We start from the raw sequence: 24359 nt of genomic DNA, 5'->3' as shown, positions 1-24359 counted from the left end.
CAGGTATAGACTTTGATGAAGTTTTCTCACCAGTTGCTAGACTAGAGACAATTCGTCTCTTAATAGCATAAGAAGCATCAAACTCATGGGAAATTCACCACTTAGACGTTAAGACAGCATTCTTACATGGTGAATTGCGAGAAGATGTGTATTTTGAACAACCAGAAGGTTTTGAAGTAAAAGGACAAGAGCATAAGGTTTATAAGTTATCAAAAGCTCTATATGGTCTAAGACAAGCTCCTCGAGCCTGGAATACAAAGTTAGATCAAATCTTAAGAGAAATCAGATTTGTTAAGTGCTCTAAAGAAACATCAGTATACATAAGAGAAGAAAAGGGAACGCTTCTTGTGATTGCAGTCTATGTAGATGATCTATTTTTGACTGGCAACTCCCTTAATGTGATCAATGAGTTCAAGAGAGAAATGTCATCAAAGTTTGAGATGTCAGACCTCGGAAAACTCACTTATTACCTTGGCAGAGAAGTCCATCAAGGAGTAGATGGGATTCAGATTAAACAAGAAGCTTATGCAAGGAGAATTCTGAAAGAAGCAGGACTTGAAACTTGTAATCCAACTAAGATGCCAATGGAGTTTGGACTTAAGATTTCAAAGGAACAAGAAGAAGCTGAGATTGATCCAACGAGTTATAGAAGAAATGTTGGATGCCTAAGATACTTATTACACACAAGACCAGATTTGGCTTTCTCTGTGGGAGTAGCAAGCCGTTATATGCAGAGTCCACGCAAGTCTCATGGTGATGTAATAAAGAAGATATTGAGATATCTAAGAGGAACAATCAGCTGTGGAATGAAGTATGGTCGAGGAGGATCAAGAGGAATTGTTGGGTATAGTGACAACAGTCATAATATTGACCAAGATGATGGAAAAGGTACAACTGGTCATATATTTTATCTAGGTGAAGCACCTATTACATGGTGTTCACAGAAGCAAGACACTATAGCCCTCTCATCCTGTGAAGCTGAGTTTATGGCTGCAACAGAAGCAGCTAAACAATCAATATGGCTTCAAGAACTGTTGGGTGAAATCAAAGGAAGAGAACCTGGAAAAGTTCTCATCAAGATTGATAATAAGTCTGCAATTGCACTCACTAAAAATCCAGTGTTTCATGGGAAGACGAAACACATTCACAAAAGGTATCATTTTATACGAGAATGTATCGAGAAGGAGATCATCAACGTTGAACACATACCAGAAACTGAGCAGAAAGCAGATATATTGACAAAGGAATTAGCTCGGATCAAGTTTGAAGAAATGAGACAATTGATTGGAGTACAAGATATGTCACGGGTAAGGTTGAAGCTTAACGGGGAGAATGTTGGTTAAACTTCAACATAGAAGTCACTAACAAGATGGTTAGGACAAGATTAGGAAATTGATGTAATCCTAAGGGAATTAGAAGTCATCTAGTTCTAAGAAAAGGAAAGACATGTAATAAGGTAATAGGACTAAGAAAAGGAATTCATAGTTCTATATATATATGATCACCAAAGTTGTGGTTGATCATATGAGCAAGATTAGAGCTTGTGTTTAGTTTTGAGAGATTTTCTAAACATCAATAAAGAGAGTTGTCTTTATATAAGCTAAGTTTCATCTTGCAGTTGTCATTATGGTGGCATCTGCATGTATATGTGACATTGGTCTAACTAATTTAGTGAAATGCTGGACCAGTTCATTTAAGCAGCTTCTTTGAATCCGTTATCAATTTAATGCACAAGTACACTTCTCTACTTAATGTTTTCCAAGTTTGTACCAATCAATCAAGCAGGATGATTAAATGATCATGACCCAATTGGCAGCAGAAAACCACATGCCAACCAACACCAAAATATGTATTTTTTTTCTTTTAAATTTTGACACGATCAGCAGGGAGTAAAGGGCCCCCAACTCAACAAGAAAGAAAAAATAAACAAAAAACAAGCTCAAAAAACTAACCAACTAAAACCTATAGTAAATGTTGAGATGATAAGAACAAGAGATATTCCATAGGGTAAGGAAATGTCTATTATGAGGATTTTCGTCAACCTTAATTTTATGAGCAGCAAGTTTCAGTTTCACAGCTTGAATGATCATCCAGCTCACCTGATCAGCAGAATTAGATTGATTTCTTAAAACTCTAGCATTTCTTTCTCTCCAAATATGATAAGTATGGTCTCCAAAGAGTTCAGGGTTCAGGGTTCAGGTTCACCATGATGGAGTGTACTTCTTTTGGGACGGCACTTATCTCTCCTTTGGCTCCTTTGCTCTGGCCCTAAAAATGATCATCCAGCTCACTGGGTAGAATAAGATATGTATATTATTCTGGAATAAAAGTTCTTACCCTAGCATGTTAATCACATTACTAAAGCAAAAGATATTTTAATTCTATAAAATTTTAGGGATTCTCAGAAAATATTAACCGCCGACATCTAGACAATATGGGACTATTCTCCAATGCAGCCTGCGATAGGTGTGGTGTAATAAGTGGAGTCATGTTAGCTCATTACATATGACATGTTCTAATATAATATTCATTCCGTTTCTGGAAAAATGATATCCTTTTTTTCTATTTTGGTCTATTTTCGCGTAAAATGGGTACATTATTTATATGTCCCTACTTTTGACACCCAATAAATATATCCTTATACAACAATAAATATGTCCCTACTTTTTAATAACCTTATCCATTTAAAATTATACTACCTTAATACTCCCACTCATATAATATTTTTCTTTATTTCAAAGTGGAACAAATTTCTTCCTCTACCACTTCACCACCACCACCACCGTTCAACAACCACCACCTACCAACCGCCACCACCACTCCTTCACCACCATCATTACACCACCAACAGTCCTCCACCACCACTAGTCCGCTGCCGCCGCCACCACGGCCACCGCAGCCGCCACCACCACCACCGTCACCGCCGCCGCCACCACTGGTTCATATATTTTTGTATCAACAACAGTAGTTGATCCAAATAAAATAGAACCAACAACAGTAGTAGAAGTTGATCCAATTTAGAAGATCAACAACGGTAGTTTATCCAAAAAAAAAAAGAATCAACAGTAGAAGTTGATCCAAATTTTTCGCAAAGCGTTTAGGAAAGAGAATGTCCGAATTTCTCAGGGCAAAAATGGTGAGAAATTTGTCTTCTCAACTACACATTATTATGGTTTTGGATACAGATCAGCAGGATAGGCAGGTTTTGAAGCAGGGTTTCGACAGCAGTATTTCGTGGGAAGATATGGTTCGTGGGATTCAACAAGGTAGCAGTTCTGGGGTCTCATAAGCTTCAAAAGATATGGAAAATAAAATCTGAGAAATAGTCTCAAGGATGAATAAAGTTACAAGCATGCATACTATTTCTAGCAAGGATATTATTATAGACTGTAAGTATAAATCCTTTGTTCTTACTTCCAGATCCAATGGAGTTTTATTCGATGAGCAGACAAGAAACACAGAGAAGATCTTACAAGTGCAAATAAGTTTTGAAGGGGTCATATGGATGAAGAACATTATGAAAAGAGAAAGCAAAAAGAATTTTTATGGTAAATGGTATTAGGTTTTTCATAGAGGTAATGAGCATATTCTCTTCTGTCGTGAAAACAAATATGGAGAATTTTTTCGTGTTTCATATTCTTGTGAAAAGATTAAACACTTTATGTATTTTCCTGTAGAAGATGTTTCTACAAGATGGCTACCATTTGTTCAAGGTTTTTTAGATGTTATCTTGTAGAAGAAGACTTTATCCTATCAACTAGAGACACAATCTGAGAGGAATGAAGAATCTACATCTATTTTGCAAATTAAGTCGCAATCTGTCCCTCAAAAGGAATTACCATCAGACAATCAGACTGAGGCACTTCCTGCTATTACTTCAGCAAGGAATGAAATTTCGTATTCATCAAAAAAATGGAGTCATGCAATCATTATAGAGGCTTCTATTGAAGTTTCTTCTTGGATCTCGATTGGTTTAGAGATTGCAAATCGATTCTCGCTTGAGTTCGATTTTGAGATATTTCCATTTGCACCTAAAAAAGCATTTTTCTTTTCTTCTAAAGATGAGAAAAGTCGTTTATTAAGTAGTGGTCATTGGGATTTTGATGGAAATTTATTAAGATTAATGCCATGGTGGAACACGGTAAATTCAGTTGCACTGCCTGTTCTTTCGTCAGAGGGCACTTGGATGGAGGTAAAAGGAGTTCCGTTTGATCTTTGGGGTAATGATATTTTTAAAGAATTGGGTTCACTTTTTGGTGGTCTTTTGGAGATACATGAAACTACATTAACTTGAAGTAATGCATCAGCCATTATAATTAAAGTTAAGAATTTCAACGGTCTTAATACTTCCTTCGTTTTTCGATTTGGCTCTTATTCTTTTCCAGTGTTGATTTCTCAGTTTACTATAATTGATGGTTGTTTTGATCAATCTCATCACAAGATTATAGTTCAAAAGATGGTCTTTGTAACTCCAGTTGAAAAATACGCTAACAAATTTGCAACTCAATGTGGAATGGCCGAAGATCCCTCGCAATATTCTTAGACCCCATGATTCTCACCGGAAGAATTTGTTCAGGAAAAATTCTCTCTGGTTGAAAAAGGAAAGTTTTTTACAGATAATTCAAATTCAAATTTTGAATTTACCTCCAATTCAAATGGAAAGCGAATCACGAAATCGGATATGGATTCGGGTGCTCCAACATCTGATACTACTTTGGGTAACTTGGATAGCCATGTTCTCTCTACACGTGTAGCAGCTAATTCAAATTTAAACTCTTCAACAAATTCTGAGGCTACAACGGCTCTATTACCTAATTTTCAGAATGAGGATGAAGTGAATGAATATCTGAAAACAGCTGTTTCAATCCCGTATTTGCAAATGATTGATTCATCTGAGGAATCTTCTTCTTCGATGGCAGTTATAGTCTCTCCAAAGAAAAAAACTCCCAATCAGCCAAAACGATTTAATTTTTTTCTAAATACATCTGAGAAATGGAGTACTTTAAAATTGAAATTGATCCCATTTGAAGAAGGGATTTTGAAAAAGTCTTAATGCAGATGATTTCAATTTTCCCAATGATTGGTATTCACTTCAAGGTTTCACAGGAAGAAATTGATGAAACTATGATGGACACGCTGAGATTGCATCTGCATACCTTCAATTTGGTGCATAGGAATGCATCTTAGATTCTTCTGGTATGGTTTTCAGGTATTAAAATTTTTATGGATTTCAAAATTATAAATTGGAATATTAGGGGTCTTAATGATTTAAATAGAAGAGATATAGTCAAGAAGAAGATAAATTATTGGAAGCCATCCATTGTGTGTTTGCAAGAAACCAAAATTCAGCAATGTAATGATCTTTTAGTTTGGCAATGTTGGAGTAAGAATTCAGTTAAATGGTTAGACTCTCCTTCTCAAGGGAGTTCTGGAGGCATCTTGTGTTTGTGGGATTCTTCAAAAGTGGAGGTTATTGATTCTCTCATTGGGCCATATTCCATGTGCAAAACTATTGCTAACTCCTTTGAATGGATGTTCACAGGCGTGTATGCACCATGTGCATATAATGTTGATGAAGTTAATTTATTCTGGAGAGAAATTGAGGAAGTTAGATGTTTCTGGCAGCTTCCTTGGGTTTTAGGTGGTGATTTCAATTAGATAAGTTTTTTACATGAAAGAACTTCAGATGGTGTTGCTACTGCTGGTATGAGAAAGTTTAATAATTGCATCTCTCGGCATAGATTGATTGATCTTCCATTGATTGGTGCAACTTATATATGGACTAATAATCAGTCTCAAACTATCAGAAGCAGAATTGATAGAATCTTTGTTTCTCCTGCTTGGGAAAATTTTTACCCACAAGTAATTCAGCAAGCTCTTACTAGACCCTGCTCTGATCATAATCCAATTGCCTTAGTTTGTGAAGGTGTGAAGCATGGACCATCTCCATTTCGCTGTGAGTATTTCTGGTTTTCTCACCCAAATTTTCTTGATTTTGTCAAAGATCTGTGTTTGTCTTTTTCTGTTTCCGGTAGTGCGGGATTTATCTTCTGTAAAAGTTGCAGCTTTTAAAACCAAAGTTGAAAGATTGGAGCAAACAACAATTTGGAGATCTTGACATAAGGTTGGAGGAATTGGAAGACGTTTTTGTTGATTTGGATGCTTTGGAGAATTCTAATAATGGCCTTACAGAAGATCAGTGGGAAACAAGACTTAATGCAAGACAAGAGTAGTGCAAGCTTATAATCCTTAATGCTGAGAAGATGAGAAGTAGAGCAAGAGTAACTTATATTAAGAATTTTGAGCACAACACTAATTACTTCCATAGAATTTCCAATGACAAGAGAAGAAGGAGTTTCATAGGTTCTATTAAAGTCAATGACAGTATTACCTCAGATGAGAATGTGATCAAGAATGAAATTGTGGCTTTCTTTCAAAATATTTTCCAAACCCAATCTCATAGAACTGTAAGTATGGAAGTTATGTAGTTTCCAACTATTTCTGCAGATATGAGTACTTGGTTAGAAAGTGATATTGATGAGGCAGAATGCTTATTTGCTATCAAAAATTTGGGTCAAAATAAAACTCCAGGACTAGATGGGTTCCCTGTGAGATTTTATCTTTTATGTTGGGACTTTATTAAGCATGATTTCTTGAATATTGTTAAGGAACTGCAGGAAAAATCTTTTCTTGATTGGAGATTAAAAAATACTTTCATAGCTTTGATTCCCAAAAAAGACACTATTGAGGAAATTAAAGACTTAAGGCCAATCAGTTTAATTCATGAAGATTATAAGATTGTGTCCAGAATTCTTGCTGAAAGATTCAAGAAAACACTTCTAATTATTATTTCTCAGCATCAATCTGCTTTTGTCAAGAAGATACGGATTTTGGATGGGGTTCTTGTTGCTAATGAGCTTATTGATTCAAGGCTAAGAAGTGGAAAACCAAGTATTTTATGCACAGTTGATTTTGAAAAATCTTTTGATCATGTAAATTGGATTTTCTTGATGAAATTTTTCAGCTTATGAGATTTGGAGTTAAGTGGAGACAATGGATAAGATGTTGTGTGGAATATACTAGATTTTTTATTCTTGTGAATGGTAGTGCCACAGGTTATTTCAAAAGCAAGAAAGGTATAAGACAAGGTGACCCAATTTCACCTTTCTTATTTCTTTTGGTTGGTGAAGCTTTAACTTACATGATCAAGAGAGCTCAAGAACAAGGTTTAATCTCTGGTTTTCAAGTTAAAAATGATGGTTTACTTGTTAGTCATCTTCAGTTTGCAGATGATACATTAATTTTTCTTGATGCTGATGTTGAACAAGTTAAAAATCTTAGGCTTATTCTCCTTTCTTTTGAAATGCTTACTGGTTTGAAGATAAACTTTGCTAAAAGCCAAATTTTTTGTGTTGGTTATGATGGGGATTTGACAGTTTTTTCTTCTCTGTTGGGTTGTTACAGTGGTTGCTTACCAACAACTTATTTGGGTCTTCCTTTAGGTGATAAATGTGGTGGAGTAGCTAAATGGGACAGGGTGGTGGATAAGTTCATTGCTAGGCTTCCCGGTTGGCATAAAATTCTTCTTTTAAGAGCTGGTAAGATTGCTTTGATTAACAGTATTCTAGCAAGTCTACCTGTTTATTATATGTCCTTGTTTGAGATGCCTATTTCTGTGATTAAGAAGTTGGAGAAGATAATGAGGGATTTCTGTGGAATGATAATAAAAGGAAAAGAAAGATTCATCCTATCAAATGGAGGGCTTTATGCAGGAAGAAGAAGTTTGGTGGATTAGGAATAAAAAATTTGAAGATGACAAATCAATCTTTACTTGGTAAATGGTCTTGGAGGTATGCCACTGAAGATGATGTTCTTTGGAAGAAAATTGTGACTGAAAAGTATGGCTTTGGTGATGTTATTTGGTCTCCTAATATTCCAAAATGCACTTATGGGAGATCTGTTTGGAGAGCTATCATGAAATCCAACAGTATTTTCTTGAAGTATGTAAGATTGAAAGTGAATAATGGCTCTTTGGTAAGGTTCTGGAATGATAATTGGCTTTATGAGCATCCTTTAAAATCTTGCTATCCAAATCTTTTTGTTGTGTCAAGAGCTAAGAACTTTTGTGTGGCTGAAGTGGGATTGGTGAATGGTGTTTCTGTTTCTGGAATTTGCTTGTTCCTAGAAGATTAAATAATGCTGCTAGAATTGATCTCAACTTACTGACTGTTGATCTAAATTCCTTCAGATTTAATCTTAGCTGTGATGATGAACTTTATTGGCCTTTAACCTCAACTAAGATTTTTTCTGTCAGTTCTTCTTATGACAGACTTTCTTTGGAGATTGATGAGCCTTATGGTGCTGCAACTTTTAAATTTATTTGGAGTCTAAAGTGTCCTCCTAAAATTGGTTTTTTCTTATGGATTATTGCTCATGGGAGACTTCCTACTAGGGACATGCTGTTAAGAAGAAGAATTGATGTGCCAGCCAATTGTTTGTTTTGCACTGCTAATGAAACTACTTCTCACTTGCTTTGCCATTGTGAGTTTGCAAGAAAGGTATGTGACTTCTTATATGCTAAATTGAATTGGTTGTTTGCAATGCCTTTAGACACTGTGCATGCTTTGCAAGCTTGGCAGCTTCAATTCTCTGACAAGATGAAGAATGAAGTGTGGAAGTTGGTGCATGTTGCTATAATATGGTGTTTATGGAAAGAAAAAAATGGTAGAGTATTTTCTGATAAGCCAAATGATGCAATTGATGTTGCTAATAAGGTTATTTATACTTTATTTACTTGGGCTCTTGCTTTCAAAGATTTTGAGGAGGTAGATGCTAAGGAAGTAATGAGGAATTGGAGTGCAGTTTACTTTGACATTACTTAAAGTGCTATTAGTTTGTTTTTAGCACTTTTCTTTTCTTGTTTTGGTTAGGGTGGTAATAATTCATTTATACGCTCTTTTTTGATCAATAAAATCTTTTCTTTGCCGACCAAAAAAAAAAAAGAAGTTGATCCGTGTAAATGGAGTGAACTTGGCGTGAGTCGAACACGCATCATCTGACATGGAGTCAGTCATGCTACCATTGCACCACAAGTTCAACATTGGAAGAAATTTACATGATTTAAACTACAAGCATGATTATATTAATCCAAGAAAATGTTGTCGACAATAGGAGTTGATTGGATCAACAACAGTAGTTGATCCCATAAAAAATTGGGTCAACAACCGTAGTTGATCCATAAAAAATTGGGTCAACAACCGTTGTTGATCCCATAAAAACATATAAACAATAACAAACGATCATCACCTGTAGCTTCACCACTGTTGTGTCTCTCTGAAAATTTCCCAAACCTAGACAAGCACCACCACCGTCCCAAAGGAAACAAAATCACACTTAATCTTCACCGCTGCCGCCACCACCACCAAAATCAATCCGAACCACCACTATCTCTATCTCCAATTTTATCAACAACAGTAGTTGATGCCATAAAAAATCGGGTCAACAACCGTAGTTGATCCATAAAAAAATTGGATCAACAACCATAATTGATCCCATAAAAACATATAAACAATAACAAATGATCATAACCTGTAGCTTCACCACTGTTGTGTCTCTGAAAAGTTCCCAAACCTAGACAAGCACCACCACCGTCCCAAAGGCAACAAAAATCACACTTAATCTTCACCGCCGCCGCCACCACCACCACCAAAAACAATCAGAACCACCACTATCTCTATATCCAATTTCATCATTCCAACAAGAACCACCACAATCGATCAATTGAAACAAATAAAATTTCGTTTCCAGAAAGTTCAGATCTGAAATCGATCAAATGATATTTTTGGTTGAATTGATTACAAGGATAATGATATACTTATCTGTTCAATTGTTTTTGATGACGCTAAAATCAGATCTCGACATATTTGAATTTGATTTTGAAAATTAATCTTTAGAAGAAAATTTCATCTGATGTTTATAGTTGTGGATCGAATCGCGGACCAGTTAACGACGGCGAAGGTGGTGGTAGATGCAGAGCTAGTGACGATGAAGATGGTGGTGGTGGGTTTGGTTTGATTTTCAATCGCAGATCTCAAATCTGTTCTACCTCAAATATATTCTCTCTCACTTTGAAATTGTGGTGGTGGCGGTGACGGTGGCGTTCCCGGTTGTGGTAGCGGCTATAAAAATGGAGGTGGTTCGACTGATGTTGTTGTGGGAGAGATGGAAATGGTGTTGGGACTCGACTGTTGTATTGGAAGAAAAAGGTGAAGTAAGAACGGAAGGTTAAATAAAGAATGTTGGTGAAAAAAATTCTAACGAAAATTTCAATTATATCATTAGGGACATTTGAAAAGTTTTTAAAAGATAATTGTGTAGACCCATCAAAAGGAAGGACAATAATTCAATTTCTATAAATAAAAAAGTAAAAATATCACTTTTTTTCCCAAATGAAAATAATAGGCTAGGCTTGTTACAAAGCCAATGAACTTGGACAATGGGGACTACTTTTAACAATCTTAGCTTGGCAAAGTCCAAAATTAAGCATGCATGTGTAACATAACAGTTAACACTATTAACAAACTAACATTTGCGAATTAAAAAAGATTTTTTATATTGATGATCCATAGTCCAAAGCTTTTACATGTATCGCGACATTATTAGAACACTTTGTGATCACTAGGAAGACTGAAATCTCCAGCGCCATTCCTCTATCCTCCACTCTCAGGCAGATTTTTCACCTGAAATTGATGGCGATGATGGTCGCATATTTATTAACTGAAAAGGAAAACATGGAAAATGTACATCAGATGCAATGCCTGATCGTTGTTTTTTTTTTTTGCAGTGTTTTTTTTTTCCTTGGATTCTCGCCAAAACCCTCGAATGTGGGCTGCACTAATATGGGCTTTATGAAATCATCAATCAGACAATCAGTTGGGCTTTTACTTTTTACTTGTCATATACGTACCCTTTAATTACTAGAATAGATAGTAGATCGATTCAGCTAAAACTGATGATCGGAAACAGCGAAATTCATGAGTCCATTTGATGAGGGAGACAATTCAGCTCCTCCACAGTTTTTCTCGCACTCTTCATCCTACAACCATGAACATGCATATGCTTATTTATTATTATGGCCTATGAAAGAAATAGAATGACAGCATATGGGTAATTTCAAAAATATACCTGAGAATCGTTGGCTGGGACAACGTCGACGAGGAAGTCAAGAACTTCTCCACGGTTAACAGCATTGGCAATGTCGATCCTCTGAAGAGTTCTTCTTCTACTTTCTTCGGTGTTCAACCATGACCTGAGTGTGAGCTCTAAGATAAAGAGTTCACAAGCCTTGGAGAATAGTACGGGTGCATCCGCACTTATCATCTGTTTAATATTGTAGCATTCACAAATTCAAATTGACATTATGTGATTCAACGCTAATTTATTGGGCCTATTTATGGTTTCCTGATGGCCCAAATACAAATGAAACCACCTGACCTGACCAAAAAATGTTTCCCGAACTGAGAGATTACATTGCCAAAACCGACTGTTTTAAATTTAAATTTTTTTCCGAGAGGCTCGCATGATTCAATCAAAGTGCGGGTCACGGTTTACTAGTCTTATGATTTTGGGACTTTTTTTCTTCTTTACTTTACATATTGTCTACACACTTGAATTATTTCCAACATTCCCAACTGTAGTTTCCCATTCGGGGAGAAAGAAAGATGGTTTCTATTTTGGGGAATTTATTACTTGGTTTACATTGAAGGATTTTCTATTAATTGTTACCAGCATGGGGCGATATTTCCTTTGTCCCATATATAAAAGCGGAGTTATCAGTAACAGTGAGGTGAGAGTGTCGTATTTTTCAGATTTGATTTTCGTATTAGATAGGCAGAATTCCACATGTACACTTGTATATGATGCATGCATATCATCACAATTTAGTTAATGTTTCGAGTGTATTATAAGAGGTAAAACCAAGAAAAAAAAATGATAAATTTTTATGGAATCAATATTTTTCTTAACCTAAAAGACAGAGAGAATGTTATCTGACCTTGACATCTTCGTCAGATTTCATTATCCTTTTGATCCTTGCAAGGGGAAGATTATGTTGTTTGAAGTCTACCAAACCAAGAAAGAAAATATAACAAAGTAAATCAAAGGTGTGAGATAATTTTCAAAAAATCACAATGAAATAAGCATTAAAGGATGTATGGAATTCATAAAAACAAAAATATTTTTTTTCACCTGAAAGTTGATCGATTTCTAGTATTTGTTGATGCCAGAATAACTGTAAGTTTTGCCTTTGCAATTGTAGCACACGAGACTGCAGATTTTCTTCTCCCATCTACATTCATGTTGGCACATATTAACAAAATCTAAGGAACGTAAGTGTACATTTTTTATGGATTAGTCCTTATGAGAGTCAATCTCATGCAAATATAAAGTGTTTCCTGGTTAAGTTTATAGCTATAGTTCACAACATATTCTTACCTCATTATTTGGAGAGTACTGCCGATGAATGTTATTAAGAGAAATCATGGGAGAAGATACATGCATGAAGTTATGAACTTGCGCAATTGGAGCTGGGGAAGAACATCGATAGTGATGAACTGACTGGTTCAGATCCATGCTTGATTACTATATATGAGCTTCTGACTCTTCTTTTGAATTGCAAATGGGCAGAGGTAATTTTCCAAGTAATAAGAACACCTCTTATATAAGCAGAGAAATGGAAGGAAAAAGAGGAGCGATGAGAATAAGACAGTAGAAAATTAAAGCAAATGAAAAAATGGCAAATCGCAATTAAAGAGGTGTAATCTCTAAGAGATTTCAGTTGTGAAAATATTAAATGAGTTGACATTTTATTTACTAGTGTACAAAGTTAAATAAAAGTGAAGGTTGGTGTGGGACGTTACAAGAGTACTTGAATTTTTCCATTATATATTAATTGTAGTGTATATTCTGTTCAAACAAATTTCATTTAATTTTTGTATTAATGAGGTTTTCAGTCGAGGGAATCCAAGGACTTGTCTATTGATCATGTTTTATTTTAGGCTTTTGTTAACTTGTATACCCGTATACATGTTAAGGTTTAATAAAGAATTATTTTATTTCTTTGCAAATTGTATTTTTTCGTCTTATTCTACTAGAAATTGGTTTTTCTTGCACAAAAAACAATAATTTTTGTTCCCAATGCAAAGAATTATTGTTTTCAATGCAATAAAACAAACAAATCTTGTTTCCAATGCAAGAAATTGTTGTTTTAGTAAACCTTAACATGTATAGAAGTTAACAAGACCCTTTATTTTAAGAGAACAAAATGGTAAATTCTATTGAAATTTAACCATCATCTAATCGATGAAGTCTGGAAAAAAACCGAAAGAAATGTACAAAGTTAGTCATTCCATACAATAAAATTTTAGTTAGATATCGAGATGCTCAAAAAGAATCCTACAAAGATATTGGTATGCAATGACTAATTTGAACAAAGTGTTTGACAGACATTATCATTTGATTTACAGTTCTCTTAGCCTTTTATAAAGTCTATAATTAACTCCTTCAATTTGTTCAACCAAATTATAAAATGAAGCAAGCTCCAAATCTTCTTCCATGTATTTTTATTCTTCTTGATAGACCATTTCCAAATGTTATATTTCATAGTTTCAACAATGAACCAACTTGCGCCAAACCTATCCAAGAGATAATGTCATATCTTTTTAATTTTTGGACAACGCAGAGATAAGTGTTATTGGTTTCTTGGTCAGATGCACACAAAAAGCATTCGCTATAATTTACTTATTCATTTTACCAGTTCTCATTAGATACTTCAAAGTGGAAGCACAAGGAGCACCATTATGAAATAAAGACCATACATAAAAAGACATTTTGAGAAGAATATTTGGGGATCGAGACTTGCTTATAGTGAAATAGAAAAAGACACCCAAGTCAAGTGAGGAGTAACAATTTGACACTAAAAATCAAAGCCAAACTTCCATTCTATTACATCCTCCAGTGTTGAGTATAGGAAAAAAAGAAGCAGATAAGTCACATAGCAGCTGTAATAAACCAACAATTTCTACTTCACTCTCAATCTTCTCTTGAAATTGAACTTTCAAGCTCCATTATTTGATAGCATTTTTTTCCACATGCATTGATTTTTTTGAATTCTAGAAATTTTGTAAATAGTAAGATAACTCTTTTTTAGAATTACATCACCATGTTGGGATTTTCGCTCCATAAGGGCCATCTGGTCCATGTACTTTATCATTGTCAAAGTGCATAACGACATTCTTTACCTCTTCCTCAGAAAAATGATTTTCAAGTGCAATACTTTCAGCAAAGGAAATAGATGGAAATTTTAAATCATCGAATCTTAGTCTTGTACATGCTCTTCAGAAAATAGAGCAGTACAAAAAAAATTCAATAAATATATTACCTTTATAATAACTCAAAAACTCATATCAATGAAACGATAATTTATATTGCTAAAGTTATGGTTGAAAGAAGCAAATGCACCTTGAGTTTTTTCGCGACCCTTTACTCACCTTTCCTTAACTCTTTAACGCCATTTTCTAACTAAGTCCAAAGATAAAGAAGTGTTTATGATTCTTGCCTCTTATCTAGCCATAATAGCAGCAGAAGTTAATTGAACATTTTCCTTCATAACATTCCAGTCATCAATTGACTTGTTAAGGATACGTGATGAGCATATTAATGCTCACACGGTAATTAGTTGTAGCTTCAAGTTCAATTATTTTCTTAATTATGTATACAAGTTAGGTATGTCTTTCTGTACAAGCTTATACCTAAGTTAGGTATGTCTTTCGGTACAAGCTTGTCTAGAAATCTCTGTAACATCAATTGATATAAATATATGTGTCCTTTACATAATCAGTGGAGAACCAGGATTCTTCAATTCCACATGACTCCTCCAACTAATCCAATTTTTATGTTAGATAACTCTTTCCAATATTGTCTATAATAACCATTGTTAAAAGCTCCATAAACTGAAGTGAAACACCAATAGAGATTGACAACAACTCTTGAACTTAATTGTTACCGAGAAAACATTAAGTAAGTGATCTTCCATATATACCAATTATTTTTACCACATCACTATAATAGCACTAGAAACGCCCTCATAAGATGAAGGAACAAAATTACATCTGTTATTGCCCCATAGAGATGTAAGGCTTCATCAACCATTTTCTTTTTTGTCTCTTGAATAACATAAATAGTTTCATTTTATTCTTTCTAATTACAATCATCTTCTCATTTTTAATCCAAATATTTCATTGTTTTATTTATCTTTTTGGTTAAAACACCATATAACTTTCTCTTAGAGTTAGATATGTATCTACTAACAAGTTTGAACCAATGTTGATTCTCATTTACTTCAATTTATTTGAGTATTTATGCTTAAGGTTCAAATAAAATTAAAATGTTAGAGAAGTTGAAATAAAAAACAATGTTGACTATTGTTGATGGTGGTTTTTAGCTTAGGGTTAAAATCGTAAAACCTTACATCTGACATGACATCATTACGGCCACTAGCGCATTTATTGAATCATTCAACATGCCTACGTAAGAATTACCAGGGTACCTTTTTTTTATATACATGTGTCATGTTCCACGACAGAACCCTTAGTATTTACCGACATCATCTTCATACCAAACCCTAATTCTCACACCAGACGTGCCAATGACAAACCATGCCAGCCACGTCTCCGCGCCAAGGCATGCCAACCATGCCAGCCGCGCCACCGTTCCAATGGAAAACCATGCCAGCCACGTATTTGCGTCCATGCATGCCAACCATGCCAGCCGCGCCTCCGTGCCAATGGAAAACCATGCCAGCCATGTCTCCGCGCCAAGGCATGCCAACCATGCCAGCCGCCAACCGTGCCAATGGCAAACCATGCCATCCACGTCTCCGCGCCTAGGCATGCCAACCATGCCAGCCACGTCTCCGCGCCAAGGTGTGCCAACCATGCCAGCCACGCTACCGTGCCAATGGAAAACCATGCCAGCCACTCTCCACGCCAAGGCATGGAGAATCACTTGTTAGCTTTCCCATCTGTTAGCTTTCACTTTCTGTTACAAGTTAAACAACTACTCTTCTAGAATCAACTACTCTGGTCTCAACACTCTCTTCGCTTCCCTCCCCAAAACCAACCCTTCTCCTTCACTTTGTGACCAAAGCAAGTCTGGAACGGCCATTTCTTGGTTTAGGACGGATTTGTACAGATTGATATCTCGAATCTAAAGTGCTCTCTTGCAGTACATTGTTTAGGGTTAAGACTCGTTTCTCACCCACAACACACGAAATTACCGAAACCAGCAGAAACTGTTTTCACCCTCAAACAATTGGCGACCACAGTGGGAGATTAATCTCTCTGTTACAATATCGATTTCCAACTCCAAATCTCATACTTAAACCCAGACATCAAGGTGGTAGAAGCAAACGATCCGCTCAGGAATCGGCGACTCAGTTACCAGTCATGACACGACAAGAGGTGACTGGGGACTTCCAAGATGGTAGAAGCAAACGATTCGCCCAGGGATCGACGACTCGGTTATCAGGTGACTCAGGGATGACTGGGGACTTTCCACAATCACGGCGGTGCTTCACACAAAACTTGGACTTACACCCGGAAGATTCATTTTTCGTCAAGAGATCCGAGAAACCCGAGTAAGTCTTGCCTAGACAAAATACATGGTTTACTACTTCAAGTTTTCACGAGAATGATAAAATTGATAACCATGTTATGTCTCATCTCATGCTCTCTACCGACATGCAACGCTCACGGTTCTATGGTTTTCCTGGGATGTTTGCGTCACTTGCAATCGTAACCAAGACAACATTATTCTAAAACAATTCATTCAAAAAGAGTAATCCAAAAACCTCATATATAACAGTTATCTATCAATTCAAACCAAAACCATAAACCAGGCGTTTCATCTTCCTTTCAAAAAAAAAAAACCTAAATAAAGAAGTTCAGAAGACAGGAGTGCATTTAAGGGAAACTATCCAGTAACGGCTTGCTCTTCTTGGAGAAGGCCTCCCTCGCGCTTTCGAGAGCCTCCCTTTTCCGATTCAGCTTCCTGGACAACCTTTCGATTTCTGCCTCCTGCGGTGTGATTCCATCCGCAGAAGGGCCTTCGACCGCTATGGCTTTGAACTTTTCAATCTCAGCAAAGCCTTCGACAAACCATAAGACGTTTAACTCATGGTCTACGCACATATCACGATGAAACTTCCAACTTGTAATCACTTCCTCAGAAACGGCGCGGCCAGTCTCTTTGCACATACCATCAATCGAAGATAAAACTTCCTCCACACGTTTGGCTAGCGCAAACTGACTAGTGACCTTTTTGGTTGTGGCAATGTGTCTGTACCTTTCCCATATCTTGGCATATAGCGTTTCATACATGGTTGGCACGCTGAAGACCCCAATCAACACATGATCCGGATAAGGAACCAAGTATGGAGGAGCAAAAGTGGCGCCAGCAACTGAACCAGTGACCATCAAGGGATTCCCAACTACAATTGTGCTTATAGACACGGAAATGCTCTCTGTTATTTGAATCGCAACAACACTTTCAGCTTGATCAACCTCCGTTTCCAGATTTCCATATGTAGCTTCCGCGATTAGAGGTAGAACTATATCTCAACGAGCCTCAACTTCAGGTCCATCTCCAGAAGCGGATCCTTCCTGTAATATCACAAGTTAGACACTTTCAACAAAAAAAAGGGGGAAGAGGAAGAAATAAAGGTGCGCAGAAGACTGACTGATCCGCTTTCAGAAGAAGACTCAACACTACTGTCGGAAGAGCTATTCTCGTCATCACAAGATTCAGATTCAGAGCTTTCCTCCTTTTCTGACTCCTCTTCACCGTGGGAAGGTTCAGCATTGCCACCCCCTGCCTCAAGAAGTGCCGCCTTCTGACGACGTGCAAGTTCAGCATTGCCACCCTCCGCCTCAAGAGGTGCCGCTTTCTGAGACCCTGAACAAAGCGCCAATACAGAAATTCAGAAATGAAATGAAGATTTAGACAATCCAGCTAAGCCGGGGAGAAGATGACGCATACCCGGATATTGGAAGAACTGAAAGTCACGAGAGCCGCCGGATCTGCCGGACCTGGCCGAAATCACCTGCACGATTCTTTGACCTTCGTTCCTTCGCTTGGGGAATGTCCACATTCCTACTAGGGGACTTTCGCTTAGTTGAAGAAGGTTCCCTCAACAGCGGGTGCTTTTCCAAAACCTAAGGGAAGGGTTTACCGCGGGTATTCTCCACTGTATTATTCACGAAATCTTGGATACAAAGGAACTCATCCTTCCAGAACACATTATACTTGGAAGTCGTTGACGGGTTTCTTTCCAAGGACAAGAAGGGGAGACTCTTACCCGCCGCAAGGGCACTGGCGTCGAGAACGGCGGGCAACGGATTCTTTGAAGCAACCAGCTGACGAGCAAGAGGGACTCCTTGGTCAAATCTCACATGTCGAGCTTCCCGATAAATATTGTAGGAGACTACCTGGAACGATCCTCGAAAGAAAGACGGTATACAACCAGGCACACAACTTCGCATGAATACAACCTCTCCAACACTCATATTCCTTTCGTTAGAGAGCAAAGACATGTTCAGAGCAGAAGCAAAAGTGTTAACCTGAACTATGGATGCGCACACCGAGGCCCACGGGCGAAAGTTGACCGCGTACGAATTATCGAGAAAATCAACCAGGTTTGAACCGGCTCTTGGAAACTATTCGACCAACGAAGTATCCTCGAACCGCTGCAAGCCTCGGGAAGTGAAGACGACGGTTTAGGAGCGTATCTCTCGAAATGCTCCCATAACCATGCCTGGAGGAAAGCGGCATGGACATACGAGTCCACTTTCATGTAGCCATTTGAAGCGCGCATGTCTGCAACCAGATGATCCAAGTGTGTGTACATAGAACCAAGAAACAAGCCGTTAAGAGGGAGAACGACGCCTTTCGTTAATTTTATGGCAAGCTTGATAAGTTCCGGTCTTATGTCCTTCATCCCAGAGCCATCATCGAAAAAATATCTGGATAACCAAAGAGCCAAGAATGCGGCGACATGAAGTGTACTATTCTTTTGATCCAGCTCCAACTCATCGGGAAACCATTGAGACACCCACCAGCTGTAGAAACACCCCGTTTCATTTTCTTTCCGAACGAACCCTTTCGACTTCGCAACTAGAGCGCTTGGCTTATCATGAATCGCATCCATTTGACGAAAGAACGCGATGGACTCACACTGATTTTAAAGTCAATAGGGGAAGCAGAGTACTCTCCTCTGTGGAGACAGAACCGTATTACACCCTCTGGTCGAACCGACCGGGTCCTGCTTTCATCTTCTGAACCGGTCAGAAGAATCGACAAATACTTGGGATGATTTCTCCTAGATGTGGTAAAAGACATCGTGAAGAATCCATCATCCGTGTTTGGTTTGGAGTTGCCAACGTATTTTGGTACAGCAAGATTTTTCTCAGGTGACATCCTAAAGAAAGTTTCTTACGCTTTCGCTGTCGAGGTAACTACACTGGAAACAAAACAAAGGGAAGTTACTACAAGGTGCATGAAATCTATTTTGTCAGCAATGGAGAATCCATTTTAGACGCGAACCAACTTGTTTTGGTTGCAAAGTCATAACATGCATAACCGAAGAAATGGAGACTACCAAACCCTACGAAGCCACGGAAAGCACACTCCTTGCGAAGCCGTACCTTGCAACGTAAAGTACACACCCGACCAAGAAATCATGCTCCATCGCGGAAACTATACGCACGCTACAACAAGGAAAGGGAGGAAACCCTAGAAACTAGGTTTTCGTGGGGAAGGAATGGGTGGCAGTTACCTGCCCATGCATGCCTACTTTGCGTAATAATTAAGGTGGCAAACATTAATACGGTATTCACGCCAAAATATTTCTACAAATTCATGGAAAGTATATCTACGGCTAGGGTTCACACCAATACAGAAGAACAATATTTCTACAAGTTCATGAAAGGTACACCTATGGCTAGGGTTTGCACCAACACAAGAAAACAAGAAAAAAAAATTGAAGAGGAAACGATGGAAGACATACCTGGGATACACTTGCTCACTTTATTGCTACCGCGCGGCCAGGACGTAAAAACAAAGGTGTGAAATAAAAGGGAGAGGCCGACCCCTTTTATAGGCATGACACTTTGGAGTTTGAATAAGGAAAGGACTTCCTATAAGGAAAAGAGCCAATCGGGCCCGCGAAGACAAGCCACAACCGTGCAAACAGTCCGCACCATGCCTTGCCTCACCGTGCCAACAACCTGCGCCATGCCAAGCCAACACCATGCCGATCAATCCGCATCATGCCAAGTCCGCTCCAACTCCCACGCCACACCGAGCCAGCGCCCAAGCCGGATCCCAAGCCAACGCCCATGCCAAGTCTACGCTAACGTCCCCATTCCAAGCCAATACTACGCTGGCGGCTCCATTCCAAGCCAATACTACGCTGCAGCTCCATTCCAAGCTAATACTACGCTGACGGCTCCTATTCCGAGCCGAGCAACGCCAACAACTTGCTAAGCCAGCACCTCCGCGTTCCCTATCCCAGCACAGATGACGTGGGACCAAGCCAAGTCGACAGTCTACATCTCACCACTTCACGGTCTAGCCAAAAACACCACGAGTAGAATTTACACAAGGCCGCCAACACAAGAATCACGAATTCTCCTTACCTCTCGAAAAAGGTTAGCCGGGTCTTCCTGGCCATCTTTTCATGACTTGCCATTTCTATTTTGTCCTTGCCTGTCACCATCTTATGCTTACCTCGCAACAATGCTCCTGTTCCGAGCTAAGCAGGGGACTTAATGTTGATGGTGGTTTTTAGCTTAGGGTTAAAATCGTAAAACCTTACATCTGACATGACGTCACTACGTCCACTAGCGCATTTATTGAATCATTCAACACGCCTACGTAAGAATTACCAGGGTACCTTTTTTTTTATATGCATGTGTCATGTTCCACGACAGAACCCTTAGTATTGACCGACATCATCTTCATACCAAACCCTAATTCTCACACCACACGTGCCAATGGAAAACCATGCCAGCCACGTCTCCGCGCCAAGGCATGCCAACCATGCCAGCCGCGTCTCCGTGCCAATGGCAAACCATGCCAGCCATGTCTCCGCGCCAAGTCATGCCAACCATGCCAGCCGCGCCACCGTTCCAATGGCAAACCATGTAAGCCACATCTCCGCGCCAAGGCATGCCAACCATTCCATCCACGTCTCCGCGCCAAGGCATGCCAACCATGCCAATCGCGTTACCGCGCCAATGGCAAACCATGCCAGCCACGTCTCCGTGCAAAGGCATGCCAACCATGCCAGTCGCGCCACCGTTCCAATGGAAAACCATGCCAGCCAAGTCTCCGCGCCAAGGAATGCCAACCATGCCAGTCGCGCCTCCGTGCCAATGGAAAACCATGCCAGCCACGTCTCCGCGCCAAGGCATGCCAACCATGCCAGCCGCACTACCGTGCCAATGGCAAACCATGCCATCCACGTCTCCGCGCCAAGGCATGCCAACCATGTCATCCGCGCCACCGTGCCAATGGAAAACCATGTCAGCCACATCTCCGCGCCAAGGCATGCCAACCATGTCAGCCACGTCTCCGCGCCAAGGCATGCCAACCATGCCAATCGCGTTACCGTGCCAATGGCAAACCATGACAGCCACGTCTCCACGCCAAGGCATGCCAACCATGCCATCCGCGCCACCGTGCCAATGGAAAACAATGCCAGCCACGTCTCCGCGCCAAGGCATGCCAACCAAGCCAGTCGCGCCTCCGTGCCAATGAAAAACCGTGACATCCACGTCTCCGCGCCAAAGCATGCCAACCATGCCAGCCGCGCCACCGTGCCAATGGCAAACCATGCCAGCCGCGTCACCGTGCCAATGGAAAACCATGCCAGCCACGTCTCCACGCCAAGGCATGCCAACGATGCCGGCCGCGCCACCGTGCCAATGGCAAACCATGCCATCTACGTCTCCATGCCAAAGCCATGTCGGCCCTACTACATGTTGCTGGCTGCCAAAACGAAGGGTTGCAACAATCAACGGACACCCTTCCATCAAAGATGCAAATCTTAGCCATCCAAGGTCGCCAGCTAACGCGTGGTAAACTTTGGCCCAACGTCAAGCCCTCATTTTGGCCGCGCCCAAACTATGCCAAAACCATAGTTTTTGGCCGCGCCTAAAATATGCCAAAATCCTAGCTTGGCCACGCCTAAATCATGCCATGACCGGCCTTTCCTTCACGGCTGCCAAAACGAACGGTTGCAACAATCAACGGCCACCCTTCCATCTAAGATGCAAATCTTAGCCGTTCAAGGTCACCAACTAACGCGTGGTAACCTTTGGCCCAACGTCAAGCCCTAATTTTGGTCGCGCCCAAACTATGCCAAAACCCTAGTTTTTGGCCGCGCCTAAACTATGCCAAAATTCTAGCTTAGCCACGCCTAAATCATGCCATGACCGGCCTTTCCTTCACGGCTGCCAAAACGAAGGGTTGCAACAATCAACAGCCACCCTTCCATCTAACATGCAAATCTTAGCCGTCCAAGGTCGCCAGCTAACGCGTGGTAACCTTTGGCCCAACGCCAAGCCCCAATTTTGGCCGCGCCCAAACTATGCCAAAACCCTAGTTTTTGGCCACGCCTAAACTATGCCAAAATCCTAGCTTGGCCACGCCTAAACCATGCCAGTTGCACCACATGTGTCAATGGCATGCCGTGCAACCTTTTCGCGCCAAGGCATGCCAACCGTGCCATATGTGCCAATGGCATGTCGTGTTAGTCGCATCTCCACGCCCAGGCATGCCATTTGCACCACATGTGTCAATGGCATGCCATGCAACCTTTCCTCGCCAAGGCATGCCAACCGTGCCACATGTGCCAATGGCATGCCGTGTCAGCCGCATCTCCACGCCAAGGCATGCCAACCATGCCACATGTGCCAATGGTATGTCGTGCAACCTTTCCGTGCCAAGGCATGCCAACCATGTCGCGTGTGCCAACGACATGCCGCGCTACATCTCTGCTCCCAAAGCATACCAACCATGTCGGCGCTCCACATGTGTCAATGGCATGCCAGCCGCATCTCTGCGCTAAGTCATGCCAACCATGCCAGCCGCACCGCTGTGCCAAAGCCATGCCAGCCTTTCTCCTTGTCGTTGGATGCCAAAACGAAGGGTTGCGACAATCAACGACCACCCTTCCATTTAAGATGCAGATCTTAGCCGTCCAAGGTCACCAGATAATGCGTGGCGACCTTTGGCCCAACGCCAAGCCCTAATTTTGGCAGCGCCTAAACTATGCGAAAATTCAAACTTGGCCACGCCTAACCATGTCAAAGCCATGCCGGCTATGCTTTCATGCCGCTGGCTACCAAACGAAGGGTTGCAATAATCAACGGCTACCTTTCCTCTCAAGATACAAATCTCGACCGTCGAGGGTCACCACCGAGCCGGCAAGTCTCCCAAGCTCAACTTGTCAAACAGAAACAACATGCTACATGTTTTCCACGAAAACACTCGAGACATCAACACATGTCACAAACTGGGGGATGCTCATTAGGGTATTGGTTTGGCGGTTTACAGCGTGCGGCTTACATTACGCCCGTTACAAGACAGTGTCATAAGAATGAGGCGGTTAGTAAACACATGGAGTAATGGTAAAACGCTTTCCTTCATTATGGAACATCAATTCCAGGCGTTACCAGTTACCACCTCCTCCCATTTACTCATTCGTTTCCATTTCTTACGAGATCAGAGTACGTTTCACTTCGACTTGTATAAATAGGTCTTACCTATTACCACCGAACAACAAGTTTTGGTCAGGAGCATACAACACTCAGAATCACTTGTTAGCTTTCCCATCTGTTAGCTTTCACTTTCTGATACAAGTTAAACAACTACTCTTCCAGAATCAACTACTCTGGTCTCAACACTCTCTTCGCTTCCCTCCCCAAAACCAACCCTTCTCCTTCACTTTATGACCGAAACAAGTCTGGAACGATCATTTCTTGGTTTAGGCTGGATTTGTACAGATTGATCTCTCGAATCTAAAGTGCTCCCTTGCAGTACATTATTTAGGGTTAAGACTCGTTTCTCACCCATAACACACGAAATTACCGAAACCAGCAGAAATTGTTTTCACCCTCAAACAACTATAGAAAAATAAACTGATAAGTCACCTACCAACTGTAATAAACCAATAATTTCCCCTACTTAACTCTCAATCTTCTCTTGAAATTGAACTTTCTAGCTTTATCACTGATGATATT

At 39.8% G+C, this 24359-nt stretch overlaps 1 protein-coding gene across 1 annotated transcript; it reads right to left on the bottom strand.

Annotated features, from left to right (window-relative positions):
• Positions 1-10511: 10511 nt before the first annotated feature.
• LOC113273854 (nuclear transcription factor Y subunit C-1-like) lies at positions 10512-12680 on the bottom strand. The gene is made up of 6 exons (XM_026523445.1): positions 12493-12680; positions 12247-12346; positions 12053-12120; positions 11185-11379; positions 10967-11095; positions 10512-10776 (listed from the first exon to the last, which is right to left on the bottom strand). Exons 1-5 carry the CDS (start codon positions 12628-12630, stop codon positions 11003-11005), a joined length of 594 nt encoding a protein of 197 aa, XP_026379230.1. The 5' UTR covers positions 12631-12680; the 3' UTR covers positions 10512-10776; positions 10967-11002.
• Positions 12681-24359: the final 11679 nt, after the last annotated feature.

Source organism: Papaver somniferum, chromosome 4 (assembly GCF_003573695.1).
Source record: "Papaver somniferum cultivar HN1 chromosome 4, ASM357369v1, whole genome shotgun sequence".
In the NCBI taxonomy this organism is placed as follows: Eukaryota; Viridiplantae; Streptophyta; class Magnoliopsida; order Ranunculales; family Papaveraceae; genus Papaver; species Papaver somniferum.
The sequence above is the reverse complement of the archived record's forward strand: the minus strand, read 5'-3'. Positions and strand labels throughout refer to the sequence as shown.

Bases quoted from the DNA above. Each gene is read 5' to 3' on its own strand.
- LOC113273854 (XM_026523445.1), bottom strand. From the start codon at position 12,630: ATGGATCTGAACCAGTCAGTTCATCACTATCGATGTTCTTCCCCAGCT. The intron at 12,347-12,492 runs GTAAGAATATGT...ACATGAATGTAG, and splicing joins AGTACTCTCCAAATAATGAG to ATGGGAGAAGAAAATCTGCA. The intron at 11,380-12,052 runs GTCAGATAACAT...AATATTAAACAG, and splicing joins AATCTGACGAAGATGTCAAG to ATGATAAGTGCGGATGCACC.